At 37.0% G+C, this 19490-nt stretch overlaps 1 protein-coding gene across 4 annotated transcripts in view; it reads left to right on the plus strand.

Moving 5' to 3' along the window:
• The window catches only part of ube2e1 (ubiquitin-conjugating enzyme E2E 1), a 73776-nt gene that overhangs the window by 45971 nt on the left and 8315 nt on the right, over positions 1 to 19490 (plus strand). For all 4 annotated transcript variants that reach the window (XM_084423305.1, XM_084423303.1, XM_084423302.1 and 1 more), the window contains one exon: positions 19351 to 19483. In XM_084423305.1, the coding sequence (XP_084279431.1) occupies positions 19351 to 19483 (133 nt within the window). The remainder of the gene's footprint in view (positions 1 to 19350; positions 19484 to 19490) is intronic.

Consider the following 19490-nt stretch of genomic DNA (forward strand, 5'->3'; position numbering starts at 1 on the left):
TCATCGCTTACAGGGTTTCTTTAAATGTAACAAATTGAGCTCAAACCAACAGCACTGTTTTGGAGCAATTTGGACTGCATGGGGTGGAGAGTGACGTCCCTGACCCGAATTATATTTGTTATTTCAAATAAATACAATGTTCATTTTAACAGCACAAACAGGCACTAATCGCACAAACGTATGATACCAGTTTTGTGTGATTTAAATGGAATGGGGTAGCCTGGGTGCCAGCCCGAACCCCGCCCACAATATTTTTTTGTCGGGAAGTTCGGTCTGGACTCGCTCCGTTGAGGAGCTATTATGCCCGAACAAAAATTGTTCGGACCAATCAAATTGTCAGGGCGGGCTTTATAAGATGATGGACAGATAAGCAACGGTAACGTCATCATCCACGTCATCAACGAGCGCTTGGGTTGAATTCAAATGACTGCCGCTGAAGAATTGAGATTTCACGAGTTCACGCTTACAAATAAAGTCAGATAGAATAAATGCATATTTGGCGTGCTGTCTGAGGAGAGGCTTCGGGCTCGGTATTCGGCCCGAACCCAAAGTACTCCCCCCGTATTCCTGGCTGTGGAAGAACAAGCCAAGAGTGAGTGCAGGGATGCTGAAAACTGTCATGTTAGGTGAGTTGACCGAGTGAATAAATATATGCTTTCCTCTCATGCTGATAGACGGTTGATTGGATTGATTATTTGAATGTGCTCCTCCTGAAATTTGTTTATAAAACATCATGTGTAGATTCCGCCATCGCGTCTGTTATAGAAGATATCGACAGCGCATTAATTTTAAAAGAGGAACAGAGAACCGCGATCGGAAACATGAATGAAAAACATACGTCACTTACTCCGTTGCTCTGATTGGTTGTAGGTCTATCCAATTGAGTGCAGAGGAATTTTTTTTCCTGGTTCGGTTGAAACACGCCCCATAATCAAAGCTCAATGGAGAAGTATCAGACTCACATTCTGACTAGAATTGAGTATGACGACGTCAGGCTAGGAATGGGGTGGAGTGACGTTACAACTCCCGAATTATATGTTATATCTGTGAAAGGAAAACAGTACAGTGTTTGTTTTAACGGCGAAAACCACCACAACTATTTGAAGTGATTTGAACAATGAGTGATGGTACACAACCAAAACAATAGTGTTTAATATCTCAAACACTACGCCAGCCCACACGTTTGCAGCACAAACGTAGCACAAACGAATAGCATAGATTTGGGGATTAGGCCTATTTTGTTTTATGGGGTGCCAACTTTACAGAGGTGAACAAACCATGTGATTTGAGGTTTCATTCATGTCTGTAGTTCATCAGATCACTAACTCTTGAATGAGCAATAGCCTAATAATAGTGTTTGCCTTTGCAGGAAGCGCTAACCTATATTCTTCTATATCGTTATATATTCCTAAATATTCTATATCGTTTTATTATATATATATATGTGTGTATGTGTGTATATGTGTGTGTATATATATATATATATATGTGTGTGTGTGTATATATATATATATATATATATATATATATATATATATATATATATATATATATATATATAAATATATAAATATATAAATATATATATATATATATATATATATATATATATATATATATATATATATATATATATATATATATATAATATATATATATATATATATATATATATATATATATATATATATAAATATATATACAGTGCTATGCATAAGTGAATACACCCATGCTAAAGTTGACTAAAAAGAGGAATAAAAAATCATATTTTGGAAATTGAACTTAATGCCTTAATTTTAAAAATTAGGAAAAATCCAACCTTTAAGGACACCAATTTTCTTTGTGAATAAATAATGTATCGTAAATAAATAAATGTTCTTCCTTAAAATACATGGTGCATAAGTGTGTACACCCCTATGTTAAATTCCCATAGAGGCAGGCAGATTTCTATTTTTAAGTATTTAAAAAAAAAATTTTTTAGGATACTATGCATCCTGATAAAGTTCCCTTGGCCTTTGGAATTAAAATAGCCCCACATCATCACATAGCATTCACCATACCTAGAGATTGGCATGGTTTTATTTCAGTTAGCCTAATAGCTAGTTTGATTTGCATTGAGAGATGATCTTATGGAAAGTACTCCATGCCAATCTCTAGGTATGGTGAAGGCTATGTGATGATGTGGGCCTATTTTAATTCCAAAGGCCAAGGGAACTTTATCAGGATGCATAGTATCCTAAAAAAAAAAAAAAAAAAAAACTTAAAAATAAAAATCTGCCTGCCTCTATGGGAATTTAACATAGGGGTGTACACACTTATGCACCATGTATTTTGAGGAAGAACATTTATTTATTTACGATACATTATTCATTCACAAAGAAAATTGGTGTCCATAAAGGTTGGATTTTTCCTTATTTTTTAAATTAAGGCATTAAGTTCAATTTCCAAAATATGATTTTTTTATTCCTCTTTTTAGTCAACTTTAGCATGGGTGTATTCACTTATGCATAGCACTGTATATATATGTATGTATATATGTATATATATATATATATATATATATGTATGTATGTATGTATGTGTGTGTGTGTGTATATATATATATATATATATATATATATATATATATATATATATATATATATATATATGTGTGTATATATATATATATGTATATAATATAATATAATATAATATATAATATAATATTATATATATTATTATTTATTTTTTTAAAGACATCAGACCTCTGGCTTTCTCACGTGTGTGTGTGTGTTGTGTTTCAAAGCAGAAGTTGGCGTTGTAAATTCTCCAGAGGATCCTGTGACCTTTGATGTTGTCACACAAGTGTGTGTGTTTATAGATGCCAGCTCAGGGATTGTTGTAGGACAAACAGAACCTGTTTTAGAGCTGCTGTTCTCAGGGGCTTGTGCCTGTTATGCCACGCAAACTTTCAACTACATTAAAGAGAACAGTCGCTTTGCATCTGAAGACATTGAGGAATTCTAATAGCTCAGTGTTACTTGTGAACAGATATAAGGCCTTGCAGTTGTTTTCTGGTCTCACTACTGTAGTATCTGACAGACTTGTGAAGTGATTCTCTATAGCGAAGTTAAGCTGCTCTTTGTTTGGTTTTCATGTAGTGGGACTTTTGGTGAAGAGGTGAACACTTTTACTTTGCATGGGTTTGCAGTTGAATGTGAAATGATTGGAAATGAAAAAGATAATGAAATAGCCTGTCTCCATAATTATAGTCAATGCTGCTGTTATTATTGCTCATGTGACTGCTTGGGTGTTTGATACAGCAGTAGGACATGAGACTATAGCCGCTTTCCGACCGGAGGAACCTTTTCACAGTTCCTAGAACTATTGGCTAAAGTACCCGGATGTCGGCGTGTTCGCACCGCAGGAACTAGGAACGATTTTAGTTCTAGGAACTCCATTTGGAGGAACTAATTTAGGTCCTACTTCAGTGTAGGGTCTAAACCAGCACTATAGGAACTACCCGTGACGTTAGTGTACGCTGATTGACCGAACGCACGTGGAACACCAGCACCCGCCATTTTTAAAACAGCTAGAATGTAAACACACAGATTATAGCCTATATATTTTCTCCATAAACTAACTATACAAACATGGAAAACAGTGATAGATGGGTCTCTAAACCTTTATGCTGAAGAGAAAATCCAACGCAACTTTGAGGGGACCAAGCCAAACATGATTATGTTTATCTGCCCACCTAGCAACACTGGACATCAACCACACGGCATAGGCTAATAACCTTTTATTCATATACTGTGTACTTTCTATAACAGTTCTGTTAGACAGATCGCTAACTAATAAACACAGAGAATGTGAGCATTGTTTGCTCTGGCGTTCTCAGCACCGCCAAAATAAAGGTCCGTCGCGCCGCCAAAATAAAAGTCACCGTGCTTGTGTCACTCCCTTACCCCTCCTACCAGTTCCTATGGCCACTTGGCCAGTGCGAACGCAAACAGCAAAACCGAGTTTGGGGGAGAGTAGTTCTTAGAACTGTTTAGAAGTGGACAGTTCCTAGAACTAAGTTCCTGTAACTACTTGGTCGGAAAGCGGCTTATGCGGTTGGTCTGTTTCGAATCACACATAAGCAGTAGATGTCTTTATCCACACCTTTTTTTTTTTTTTTTTTTTTTTCACAAACCATATTGATAATTAAATATGTTTATAGTAAACCTATTGTTCGGTGTTATTTATTATGAGCAAAAATAGGTTCAGTGCAAAACTTTGTTTGCACCTACACTCCAGCTACACAGAACCGCACTGCTCACACTGTGAATGCTGTAACCTGCTAATATGGTCACCTGGGGCAATTTGCACTGCATGCAGTCTAAAACCAACTTATGTTTTTTACAACAGGCGATTTAAAATGAAGTAAAGTGAAATTCTGAGGATTTTTGCTTGTAATATGTGATGAGGCAATTTAATATATGACACCAATATTAAATAAATAAATTTGTAATTAAAATCGCAATAAGCAAGTGATCAAACAATGTGTTTTGTACCCATATCTACAGATGAAGGTGGTTGATGGTCAGTATAACACTAAAATATACACAACCATTCAAACGTTTTATATATAGAAAGAGATTTGTTTTGAAGCCTGTTATGCTCACCAAGGCTGTACAAACAGTAATATTGTGAAATATCACACAATCCTTTAGAAATCATTCTAATATGCTTATTTGATGCTCAAACATTTCTTATTATTATCAATGTTGAAAACCGTTGTGCTGCTTTGTATTTTTGTGGAAACCGTGATACATTTTTTTCAGGATTCTTTAATGAATAGAAAGTTTAAAATTTCATATTGGAATCTTTTGTAACAAATGGTTTTACATTCAGTTTTGATCAGTTTGATACATTCTTGCTAAATGTATTAATTCATTTCTTTCTTTTTTGTTCTTTTTTTTGAGTCAAGTTTTGTTTCTGGGTAAACTTGAGCCTAAATTTGCCTTGCAGATTATTTTTAGGATATATATTTTGGTCAGATTATTTGCACTGCTCTGAAAACACAGAGGGGCATGTGTGTTTAGCCAACTTTTATACAAGCTGTAAATGAAGTTCCTGCTATGAAGTTTCAGATCTGTAATTTAACCTTAAAAATATTCTTTCAGCTTGTCTTGCACCTGTGTTGATATTCACCTTCTGTTGCTGTAAGTAAAATGGTCAGTGGAGCTTCCTCTGGTTCTGTGCTTGATTGTCTTTAAGATATAGCCTGAACACATTTATTCTATATTATGTAACAGCTTTGATCTGAAACCACACCACTTGGCATGGCTAATAAAGGAATTCCTTCATTCCTGTAAACAAATATATTGCCTTTGCACGTTTACATCAAATATGGCCTTTGTACGGGAACCGAAAAATCATCTGCATTCCTCATCCAATGCAGATGAACACCATATTAAAGTAGGGCTGCTGGGTTATGGAAAAAAATGTAATCACATTATGGTCACACATTATGTTGACCAAAATTTCCCAAAATAGGTCATTTTGTAATCATGATTATTTAACATGAATAGGTGTGGGCGATATGACCAAAATCTTATGAGCAATTATCTTCACAGTATATATGAAGCATATTTGGCTGGAAATAAGGTTACTATGATGAAATAAGATTACTATTGATTATCAATGGCACAGGCAGACAGCAGCAGGTAGCCTATATTAGGATGTTTTAACTTAATACCTAATGTATGGGTGCAATATACTGATACATAGGGCTGTGCGATATAGCTAAAAAATGTATCACAATATGTTTCATATCGTTAGGTATCGATAATTATTGACTTTTTTTTTTAATAACCCTTAAAAAAAAAAAAAAGACAAGTAGAAAAGTTTGAATTTAAACCACTGTTTTTATTTTATTTTTTTATCCACATTAAGGCAAACAACAAATTATATTAGTTTTAGCAGTCACAAATATCTTCTTTATGTCTTATATTAAGATAATAAAGTAAGTGTTAAAGAAACTCTTTAACTTAATAAAATGTTACAAAATGTGTGCAGTGTAAAAGTAGAACAATCAAAGCAAACTTTGAGGTAGATCAACATCTGTAATAAGTAGGGGTGAAACGGTTCAGTAAATTCATAGTTCGGTTCGATACGACAAAGTGGTGTCACGGTTAGGTACCTTTTCGATACAGCAAAAAGAAAGAAATGGCAGAGAAATGTCCTTGATTTAAAAAAATACAATTATTTATTAAAAGAAAAAATGTTTTTAAATAAGTTTGAGTTTTCCTACATCTTGAAACTTTTAGTTTTATAAAAGGGGGTAATATTTGAAGGATGAACAAATAATGTTTTGGTCATCACATTAAAAATAACATTTAAATATGATAATATTTGAGTTTTGAAGTGCTGGAAAAAGATGTGTGACGTACTTGAAAGCATTTTACTATTCCTGCCAAACTTCCAAGGTTATAGTTAGTGTTAGCCTACTACATTAAATCCATGGTGAATGTTGCTGATCTGTGGACTTAACTAGTTCATTCATGGCACAATGTTTCTCCTGGTTTCCACGTCAGTGCTGTTTGATCCGTTAATAACGGAGAAATTTGAATGCTTCTCACTAGATCTCGTAGCGATGTTATTACTTCAGTGGCGAATTAATGCTCAAATGCTTTCTTTACTGGATCAATTAGCGTTGTGTAGTAACCGTGTCGCTTGATCAAGATCGACTCGCGCTGCACTGGCATTGGTCCAAACTGATTGTGGTGGTCGCTCCTAGCCTGGGTTTCCCTATGCTGCCTTAAGCACAGCGCAATTTTATTCACGCTGCTAGGCAGTCTGGATACCATGGACCAGATTTTCCCCTCAGCTAGGGAACCAATCACAGAACGGGGAGGGAGCAGCAAGACGATGACGACATCTATGCGACACACCGAAGCAGTTTGTTTATATCTATGGCTCCAACATGACAGACGTAAAAATATATGCATATTTTTAGGAACACATCTACAAAAATATGCCTGTATTTCAAGTTGATAAAATAATTTAAAATCCACATCAGTTTATTATTTACCACGCCCTCCCAGGATCTATAACGTTACCTAGGCTACTTTCACTTTTAAAAATTCATCATAACTGCGCGCGCGCGATCTGCTTGCAGTCGTCGAGATGGATGCTGAGGAGTTGAAGAAAAGAATAGCTAGTGGAGATTGTAAAGTTGTCGACAATACGTCATCAAAAATCAAGTCCAGTGTGTGGGAGAAATTTGGAGTTATCTGAAGAAAATATTGTGAAAGGCTTTGCTGCATGCATTTTTGTGTTGGATAGCCACAAATGTGGAACTTCATCCCTGAGGAAGCACGCAGGAACTGTGGTAACAAAGCGGTTCTATTGAACAGTATTTTTCATATTTAACACTAAGTATGTGTGGTGTGCAGGGCGTGTTTGAACCCAGAATTGTCAGATGTAGGCTAGACGAAATTGCGTGGCAGATATAGTGTTATAGCCGCGTCTGTTATTAGGCTACTCAGTTTTGTGGTAACGTTAGCCATGTTCTTCATGTACCGGCCTTTTGACAGCTTCGGCTGAAGTTGTCCTTGTGTTAATTGTCGTGTAATAACTTCTGTATGACCTGGCAATAAACATTTTTGTAAGTGTGTCTATAATGTGATTGTCTAAACTGATTTTATTTCGGGTGCGGGTCGGGTGTCGGTTCTATTTTAAGCGGGTCGGGTGAAGATTTTAATTAGTGCTGCTGTTGGGAAACGGGTCGGGTGCTGTTTTAAGCACTGCGGGTACGGGCGGGTGCGGATTTACAAAATCGGACCCGTGCAGGACTCAGGTGTACACATAAATCTCTGACCCATCGTCGTCTTCTTCGTTGAATATCTGTCGCTCTACATACGTTAGGGTTGTGCCGATAGACGATAGTATCGTGTATCGACGATAGACAGAGATATCGCCGATGGCAGATGCCTTTGACGATATCAATACGATAATTGGCTCGTTTTCCTATTAATGTATTAAATTATTATTATTATTATTATTATTATTATGAAGCTAGTATAGTTACAATTATATTTGCCTTGCCTAAATTCATAACGACATCACCACATAACCACACTTGCGACATCACATAACCACACATGCGACGTCACCGACGCGCGCGTATGAGGACTCCTCAAAGAAAATATTTTTAAAACAGACTAAAAAAAACTACATCCCACAACGAAATTTAATTGCAAGGTGATCCATTCACAAATTGCCAAGAGTGCTTAACAGACGCATCATTCTTATACAGAGCCAAGATGAAGACGCGGCATCGTTGTTCGTCAGTATTTTGTTTCCATAGCACATCAACAAAATATTTAATGACAGTAAAAACACTAAAAACAGTACAATTACAAAATATTAATTATAATAATAATATCAATAAAATTATATAGGCCGCCTAGGCCTAATAAAGTCTTTAGTAGGTTACACGAAGCATCTGTGGAACTCTGCCTGTGAAAATCACAAGCAACTTCAAACTTGTTTAACAAGAAATATATTCTTCTATTTTTTTTCACTGTCAATAATGTAAGTCCACAAGAGAAATATTAAGCCAGTAAATTAAGATGCTGTAGCCTACCGTTATATCCACCGTCGTCTCTGAGAGAACGCGCCGTTAATGCAGTGAAAGCGCAGTCCGTTTCTGCTTTCGTTTTCAGGGAATGAGCGCGTTTACATGCACGTTATTAACTCGATTATGCTGAATAAACTGACAATGCATGTGGTCATGTAAACGAATTAACCCATTTTCCTTTATCAGAGTCAAGTCATAATAAGTAGGCTACGTTACCGATCGACTTTTAGATTTTTGCCTCTGATTTCTCCCGGCATTTAAAACCCGCGTTATTTGGGCTTATTGAAGTGCATCCAGACAGAGGAGGACATATCGCAGACTCCGACTCTTTCTTGACCCAATAAATTCAAACGTGTTTTCATGATCTCGTGCAGAAGCAGCCTACAGTCAAAATACTGCATCTGTAACGGCATGAGAGGATAATGTGTGTCCGTAAATTTCCCGCTGACATGTTGAAATATACAAGAATGGTCAGATACAAGAATGATTAGGATCTTTTTTTTTTTACCTCACTATACCAGGAAATAACCTGATTTAGCCTATTAATAAACACTCCACCTTTGCTAGCAAAATAGAAAAAGATTCTCATTTAAAACGAAGTAATAAAACAAGCAAATTGATGAGTAAATAAGCAAGTTAATAATCAAATAAGTAAGCCCCGCCCCCTCACGATAATATCGTGTATCGCCGATCTCACAGGCTGACGATAGGACGATATGAAAATGGAGCATATCGCGCAACCCTAACATACGTCATCTGGTATAATTGAAACGATTGGCTATGAGCTACGTACAGGCGCATTTGATAGACATTTGTAGCGCCCAATAAACGGCTCTGGGCATTCGTAAACCACGCCTCAAATACGAGAAAATGAACATGTAGTTCCCAGACCACGTCTCAAAGAGAAAGTGGTCTGACGTTAGCCAGGCTAGCTCGCTCCAGCATTTTAATGAAAATATTTTTTACATTGTTACCGACAATGGTGTACCGTCGATAAATAGCCTACTGATAGCCTATGGCCAGCCCTAATGATACACATGCAAATTTGTATTACTGTAATGTTTTTTTTTTGTTTTTTTATTTCCCCCCCCCCCCCACACACACACACACACACACTTTTTTCACAAGGTTTAGTTCACCCTAAAATGAAAATGAAGTCATAATTTTCTCAACCTGGTGTTATTCTAATACAGTAGGGTTGCACGATTATTTGCAAATAACATGAAATCGTGCTTAAACTGATTTGCCGTGCGATTATGAAATTGCAATAACTGCGATCGCAGTTTGTTAATGGAGAACGACTCTGTGATCTGTAGTAAATGCTGCTCCATCTGAAAGCACTGTGAGTTTGAGTCGCTTATAACGTGCATTTGAAAAGCAACGTGTCAAACATCTTTCATAATTTATGAACCTCTTGTCCAACAAAAAGACAACATTTAAATATAGCTGCGAGCAGCGATTACGGGCCCAAGCCGGTGGCATATATATATATATATATATATATATATATATATATATATATATATATATATATATATATATATATATATATATATATATATGTGTGTATATATATATATATATATGTGTATATATATATATATATATATATATATATATATATATATATATATATATATATATATATATGTATATATATATATATATATATATGTGTATATATATATATATATATATATATATATATATATATATATATATATATATATATATATATATATATATATATATATATATATATATATATATATGTATATATATATATATATATATATATATATGTATATATGTATATATGTGTATATATATATATATATATATATATATATATATATATATATATATATATATATATATATGTATATATATATATGTATATGTAATTAAGATGAAGTTCCAGTGAAATATGTTCACAATCCCCTATGGTATCTTCATGTCCTATGTATGTATTCTGAGTGGCAGTTTCTAGATGATGAGGTTATGAACTGTGATAGCATTGGAAATAATTAGCCAAAATTTAGGCCTACAGTATGAGCCCTTTACCGTGTTAAAGTGATATAAAGCCATAGGATAGCTTTAATATTTTTTTGTGACTGGGTATGTTTAGGCATAAAATAATATATATATATTTTAAAACAATCAAACTTATTTAAAAAACAAGGCTTAAGGCATTTATTTTAATTTAATATCAGTATCTGCAGAGTTGACAGAAAAATGTTACACACGGCGTAGCAGATTAACACAACAAAGAGCTAAAGCCCCCACAGTCCGGGTACAGGACCTGGTTGAAACACTCATGTATCTAGCTGGCAGAGTGCCAAAACTGACGCGGGGATAATATTTCACAGGGTATATTGCTGCCCACGGGCATTCATAACAATGTCCACGGCGAGGAGTGCGCAACGGCGAGGAGCGAGCAGAACAGAGTGATTCTTTTTTAGTTCTTTAGTTCATTCCTACCGATGAGACCAATATACATACCGATTTTTGTGACTGTACATAAAATTAACCCCCCCACTTTTGTCAAAAGCATTTAGAAAGTGACACACTTCCTGCTGCCAGTTGGTGGCGCTATAACTTTGACTCACAATAGTCACATCCATGTGATCGGCCTCTTACAACGAACACACTGCTGAAGTTTCATCAAGATCAGTTAATGTATCGGAATCGGAATCGGGCATTTATATAGCGCTTTCATATGTACTACTGTACACCCAAAGCGCTTTACAATCATATCAGGGGATCTCTCCTCAACCACCACCAGTGTGCAGCATCCACTTGGATCAGTTAATGTATGCAGAAGTTATAACACACTTCCTGTGTCCCATTATTCGCCATAAATTCGTTTCCTCGCCACGGCCAAACCGTTCGAGATATCAAAAATCCGTTCGCAAGAATTCATTCTCAATGTCTTGACTTCATTCACACCGAGTTTGGTGGCGATCGGATGAATTCCCTAGGAGGAGTATTTCACATTCCATTTTATGCGTTTTCCAAACAACGTATAATAACCGACTTCCTGTTGGGCTGGTGTAAAACTTAGAGCACGAAAGTTGTTCGGCCCAATGGGATCTATATGTGTACTGAGTTTCATATTATTACATGCAAGCGTGTTTGATTTATGAACCAAGTTTTCGGACACCATTCCAGGGGGCGCTGTCGAGCCCCCCTGCCACGCCCTGGTACCAGCTTCAGCCCGGCCCTGATGGCCGCAGGTTCTGACGTGTGTGCAAAATTTCAAGAGTTTTTGAGCATGTTAAGGGCCCCAAAAGTGGCAAAAAGGCAGAAAAAAAAGAATGAAAAAATTTTTATTAAAAAAATCCTTCCGGAAACAATAGGGCCTTCGCCCTTTGGGCTTGGGCCCTAATAATCCTAAAGAAAACAATAGGGCCTTCGCCCTTTCAGGGCTTGGGCCATAATAATGTTCTTACTCCAAACTCACTTCATAACAACAGTTGAGCATCCTTCTGTCAGATGATTACACAGAATAAGGCAGTCGTTTGTTTATTAGTAGGGCTGGGCGATATGGAGCAAAAAATATATCTCGATATATTTTGCTATATCTCGATATACGATATATATCTCGATATCTTTACAGGAAAAATAACCCCCCAAAAACTACTACAAAAACAAATATGCCAAATACCACAAAGTCTTTTTTTATTGGAGTGCAAAGAGGTAGGCAGTTCATGTAGGAACAAAGTGCTTCTGTGACATTTTTAAATACTTTTTTTATTTTTATTAAAACTAACATCATAAAGTATGATATTTTTTTACTTTGAGCAATTCTGGAGCTATAATTGACTCTTCTTAGGAGCATATAAAACAAAACAGCCCCTTGGAAAAAATGAAATGTAATAGTAGTTATAAACAAAGGTTTATTTTAGTTCAGATTAACATTTGAGGCAATTGTATTCAATGTCAAAATAAAACCGACGTAATGTTACTTGAAGGCATTATAGCCTACTATTCCTGCCAAACTTCCATGGTTGCAGTTAGTGTTACTACAGTAAATCCATGGTGAATGTTGCAGATCTGTGGACACTCATGGTTCATTCATGGCACATGGTTCATTTCTCCTGGTTTCCACGTCAGCGCTGTTTGATCCGTTAATAACGGAGAAATGTGAATGCTTCTCACTAGATCTCGCAGCGATGTTATTTCTTCTGTGGCGAATTCAAATGCTTTCTTTACTGGATCTCTTATTAGCGCTGTGTAGTAACAGTGTCGCATGATCACGATCGGCTCGCGCTGCACTGGTCCAAACTGATGAACCACACAATAACGAGCAGTTTCGTTCCGCTTGCATTACGTTTGCCATTTGATGTTGGGCAATGTTGTGGTCGCGCCGGCGTCTCTGTATGAGCGCGCTTGCCACACGCAACGCGCCTACATTTGAAATAATGAAATTTTGGTCGGCAGGAAAAATGCGTACCGAAAACCGAACCGAAAGCCTCGTACCGAACGGTTCAGTACGAATACATGTATGATGTATCGTTACACCCCTAATCTCCATATAATGGAGCCAGTTGTCCTTTTTTTGAGACGAGTTCAGTAGCCTCCGGGCTGGTTGCGGGCGCCGCCATGTTGAATGAGACAACACGCGAGGGGAGGGGGAACAAAAGCAAGGAGGCGGGGGCGAGCACACACAGCACAGAGAAAGCAAACAAGCAAAGTGGCGAAATCAGAATTAAATATAAACAATATATCGATATATACGATATGTCAAAATCCATATCGTGTTTAAAAAATATCTCGATATATTTTAAATATCGAGATATCGCCCACCCCTATTTATTAGTCATGTTTAATCGATCAAATTGTTTCGATCGTCTATTTATTCAGCTACAGATAGTATGATGCCCATAGGGGTTTCCTGGAATGACGTGCATTATCTTGCTGCAGGGCATATTTGGAGTTTCTGCGTGAGAGCGCCCTCTGACTTTCAGATGGATCAGCATTTACTACTGATCACAGACAGAGCCTTGCTGCACTGACAAGCTGCACATAAAATAATTGCAGCCTTTGCCAAATTGTGAGCGGTTTAATTTCTTAATTTTGCAGCCTTATAATTAGGGCTGGGCGATATATCACATGACATTGTTAGGCGCATCTCGTCAGTAAAGCCGGTTCCTTGATTAGTAGTAAATCGCCATCACCTGCTTTCAGATGGAGCGGCATTTATAACACAAAGCCGTAGTTAACTGACAAGCTGAGCCATATCGCATTAATTATTGCAGGCGATATGGCTCAGCTTGTCAGTTAACTACGGCTCTGTGTAGCCTGGCCGAAGCTGTCAAAAGGCCGGTACATGAAGAACAGGGCTAACGTTACCACAAAACTGAGTAGCCTTATAACATTTTACCAGTCGAACAGACGCGGCTATAACACTATATCTGCCACACAATTTCGTCTAGCTACATCTGACCATTTTGGGCTCAAACACGCCCTGCACACCACACATACTTAACAGTGTTAAATATGAAAAATACCGTTCGATAGAACTGCTTTCTTACCACAGTTTCTGCGTGCTTCCTCAGGGATGAAGTAGGGATGCAACGATACCATTTTTTCAGAACCGATCCGATCCGATACCAAAAATTCTGAGTATCGGCCGATACCGATCCGTACCGATACCAGCGCAGTTTTTTTTTAATCAAGTAGAATTTCTATAACTCTGTGTTGAACTGATAATAAGAACTGAAAAAAGAAAAACAACAACAAAAAATATATGATCATAATCTGACATAAATGCTATTATAAACTAGATTAGTGGATAATTCAGCAGTAAAATTTAGTCTAGAAAAATTACGAGTGCACAATAATTGTATAAAATTTGAACATTTTGTGAAAAAAAATGTTTAGTGGGGAACAAATTAGACACAATAAGTGTAACACTAAATCTGGTAAAACTTTACACATTGCTCTTTGTATTGTTGTAAAATACATTCATGAAAAACAACAACAAAAATCAAAAATATTAATTATTTTATAGCCTACAATAAAATTGAGACATTTTTTAAATGTATAGCACAGCTGTTTAATGAGGTAGCAACATAATAGATAGGACAGAACAAGAACGGCTATTGATATTGTTTCATTGCGTCACTGTATTATGATATGAAAGGCTCCAATACAGAGCGGCACAAAGCGCTTATGCGCATCCCGAGCGCAGAATGATGCGCTTGAAGCAACATGAGTCACAGCGCGCAGCGCGTCGAGTCCGCATTGAAAAGTTTATAGCACAAAGAAAATACATATTGATGCGTAGTGTATTGTACAGTATCTATCTATGCAATAGTCTATTCAGCATTTTCTTTTAACAGTTTTAAATTTCAGTTAATGTGCGCGTGAAGAACAAATAGCTGCTAGTGCTCTGACTTTACTCCAGTGTTGTGATCTAACAGACACCCGGTAGAAAGTAACATGATTAAGGTACAGCAATAAAGTCCAGCAAGATAGAGTTGTTTTATGCGAAACCATAGACCTTTATCTACAGATCAAGTATAATAATAGTAACACTGAATCATCTTGGAGAGAGTTTCATTGTGTTAACTGTTGTAACCGAACGCGACGCGCTGTTTGAATGAAGAATGACTGACAGCGCAGCTGAGGGAAACGTTTAAGTGATCTTGAATTTAACGACTTAAATATGAATTTATATCTCACATTATACTATATAACGGCTTCAGAACAGTTATAATATTGTGCACGAAAACGTATGGTGCTTTATAATGTTTGTGTGCCTTTTGTGGGGCTTAACAATAACACTGAATAGTATACGCACAATATCGGATTTGGATCGGCCTTGTCTGACCGATACCCGATCCGGCAAAAATGGCAGTATCGGAGCCGATACCGATACTGAGTATCGGATCGGTGCATCCCTAGGATGAAGTTCCACATTTGTGGCTATCCAACACGAAAATGCATGTAGCAAAGCCTTTCACAATATTTTCTTCAGATAACTCCAAATTTCTCCCACACACTGGACTTGATTTTTGATGACGTATTGTCGACAACTTTACAATCTCCACTAGCTATTCTTTTCTTCAACTCCTCAGCATCTATCTCGACGACTGCAAGCAGATCGCGCGCGCGCGGTTACGAAGAATTTTTAAAAATGAAAGTAGCCTAGGTAACGTTATAGATCCTGGGAGGGCGTGGCGCGTGGGCACAAATAAACTGACGTGGATTTTAAATTATTTTATCAACTTGAAATACAGGCATATTTTTGTAGATGTGTTCCTAAAATTATGCATATATTTTTACGTCTGTCATGTTTGATCCATAGATATAAACAAACTGCTTCGGTGTGTCGCATAGATGTCGTCATCGTCTTGCTGCTCCCTCCCCGTTCTGTGATTGGTTCCCTAGCTGAGGCGAAAATCTTGTCCATGGTATCCAGGCTGCCTAGCAGCGTGAATAAAATCGCGCTGCGCTCAAGGCAGCATTGGGAAACCCAGACTAGGCTCTGTGTTGTAAATGCCGCTCCATCTAAAAGCAGGTGATGGCGATTTACTACTAATCAAGGAACCGGCTTTACTGACGAGATGCGCCTAACAATGTCAACCTTTATTGGACCAGAAAAGGCTAATAAAAAAAAAAAGTCCCACTCACAATCGTTTATGGCGCTATGGCAGTGAATAGCGACCAGAATCAAGCTTTTAAAAAATGACGCAGAAGTATCACAGAATGGTCGGATTCATCATGTCGTATATTTTGGGGGTGTACAATAGGGTTTGGTAATTAAGCAACTGAAATGTAATGTATTTATCAAAAATCAGCCTTCTGTGCATGGCTACTCAACGCCATTAGCGCCGCAGTTCACTCCGACATGCCCAGAGAAAAGCACACAAGTTATGAGAAATCAAGACAAAGAAAAACACAACATTTAAGGATGAACTAGGCTATTTCTTTAAGACTTAGGCCATCCTTAAAAATATTTTGGTTTGCAGTAACAGCAAAAAAAAAGAAAAAAAGGGTCGGTAGGTCGGTCTATATTTTTTTATATATAAAAAAAATAATATAAAAAAGTATATATTTTTTCATTTAAAAAAAAAAAATCAGGGTCGGGTGACATTAGGTGACATTTTTCACCTATGTCTAAGGGCTGTTTACACCAGGCCACTTCATGCGTTTTCTCAGATCGGATTGCAATCTGATTTATCAAAACGATTCCATTTACACCTGGTTACATAGGCTAAATGTGTGTTGTTTTTTTGCGGATATAAATCCGATCTTCAATTACCGCTATATGTAGATTTAATGGAGTGCACGTCACCGAAAGCAACAGTTATGACTACATTATTTTATTTATCATCAGCTAAAATTTCTGAATCAAAGCCCGCAATAAGAGAAAGCGGAAACAGCCCTGGTAAGATCATTTCGTTTCTTTACATTTAATGATGATGATTGTGTGTTAAGCGTCAGCGACTTACTTTCACTTTGATTTGCGATAGTTTGCACGTTGATGCTCAGCTTCTCATCGCGGCAATGCGTGTTGCAGTAGCGTCGTCATATCTGACTAAAACATGACATATAGCCTATAACACGCTCTCGCATGTTTATTTTTTAATAAACCATATTCAACAACATATAAAAATGAAATAATCTTTAGAGTAAAGCCGCAGCCATCATTACCAAGCGCGAACAGTGAATGAAACGAAGCAAAAAAAGCCAGTAGTGTGACATGCGTTAACGGTTAACCAATGGTGTAAACATAATCATAGATGACGCGCCACGGGTTTTTATTTAAAAGAAAGAACGTAGCTTATGTTTGTATGTAGGTCTAGGCAATTTATATTCACAATACTTAATAACTAATATTATTTTATTGCATTTGTATTAGTTGTTTGAAGAGTTAAAAAAAAATCTGTCGGTCTTAACGCAAGTTTACAACCGGCAAGTCGGTCGGACTGAAAGGGAAAATAAATAAATAATTGGGTCGGTACTAAATTGACAGGGTCGGTCGGGTTACGGCAAACAAGAATATTTTTAAGGATGGCCTTAACAACAGTGTGTTTTTGTGAATACTTTGCCAAGTCTGGCATTTTGACTTGTTTTTGTTTGTATTTGACCTTTTAGCCACGCTACCGAAGATCAAAGAAATCCACCTTATTTGTAACGTAATGGCGGGCGCAGATATTTGTAAATTCGGTGTGTCTGGCTTTCGGTGTCATCCACTTCCAGATATTTTTAGCTGTGCTAAACCGCTTGTTATACTGCTTGATATTGCAAACTGGTATTTCTTACCATAGTAGTTCAATGTATTGTCTTAATTATAAACACACTGGTTTGTAGTAGAGATGCGCGGTTTGCGGTTACAGCCGCGGACCTCCGCGGATAAACCGCGGATCGGGCGGATGACGTGACGAAAAATAATATTTTAATTAAATTCGGGCGGGTGGCGGGCGGTTGAACCAATCAAATGAAAAATATATGTATACACCAATCAGCGGATGGCGGGCAGGTGCGGTTTTGAAAATTGGTCAAAAACGTTGGTGCGGATGGATGGCGGACAGATGTGTCGCGGTTGCGGATGAAATAATAGCCCATCCGCGCATCTCTAGTTTGTAGCACAAATAGTTTTTCCATTTGCTGCACTGTTCTTCTCGCACATTCACAGAAAACAGCTTGCATGTGGTTAAAAATAAATTATTATGACCGCCGCTAGCATAGCTAGCGAAAGCGGTCATATAGGGATTGTCGGTGGTTTTTTTTTTTTTTTTTTTTTTTGTCATCTACTGAATTTTTCGTCAACGATACCAGGGACACACACTGACATCCACACGCACAGACACACACACATGTACGCACGCATACATACACGCACAGACACACACACACACAGACACACACATACACAAACACACACACATACATACACACACACACAGACAGACATGCACATACTACTTGTTTTTTTAGGTATCAGCCATATACCCGATTTACCAATACCCAATGTGTTATGCTTGGGCAGTATACTAATGAGGTGGGTGGGACATGTTTCATGCCATGTTAGATCACATCCTGAGAGTCTACGCTTTCAGAAAATATATAGTTTATATAGTTGAATCAGTTTTCTCTTCATGGTACAGACCAAAATGTATTATGTGTACACTTTCTTCACCTAAATCCATAAAATCCCATTAATTTCAATGGGACATTTACTTAAGTGTTCTACTAGGTACAGTGGGAATGAGTTTAATTTTGTTTGTTTTTTGTTTAAAAAGCTGTTTGTTGTTACCAATGTAGCATGAAAAAGACTTGCTTGAACACAATAAGTGTGTTTTTGAAACTCATTTTTATAATACATTATGTAGGGAAAACCACTGTTATGAATGTGACATTTTCACATTACGGATGTTAAGTGTCTAAACTAATGACTTTTGATATAAAACTTAAATAGTAATAGCAAATAATTACAAAACTCTAAATTATCCATGATCCACAGGAATACTCCAGACAGTCTTTTAAAATATACAACTTATATACATAAACACGCAATACAGCCAAATTGCTCCACGTCATTTATTTTTGTGAAAAGCCAGTGCAGGCCTGAGCGGCGGTCATATTTTGTACCGCCATGCGTGACATCTAGTTACATGCACTATTTTGATGTATTTCTAGACAAAGCTGCTTAAAATTCTATAGATATAACACACTTTTGTGCTATTGTTTGAGAAAATTAACTTTTCTGCTTCTGTTCTCAGTGCCGGCCCTAAAGGAGACAACATTTATGAGTGGAGGTCCACTATCCTGGGTCCTCCAGGTTCAGTGTATGAGGGAGGAGTGTTCTTCCTGGACATCGCTTTCACACCAGACTACCCCTTCAAACCACCCAAGGTCAGAG

This window comes from Rutilus rutilus, assembly GCF_951802725.1.
Source record: "Rutilus rutilus genome assembly, chromosome: 11".
Lineage (NCBI taxonomy): Eukaryota > Metazoa > Chordata > Actinopteri > Cypriniformes > Leuciscidae > Rutilus > Rutilus rutilus.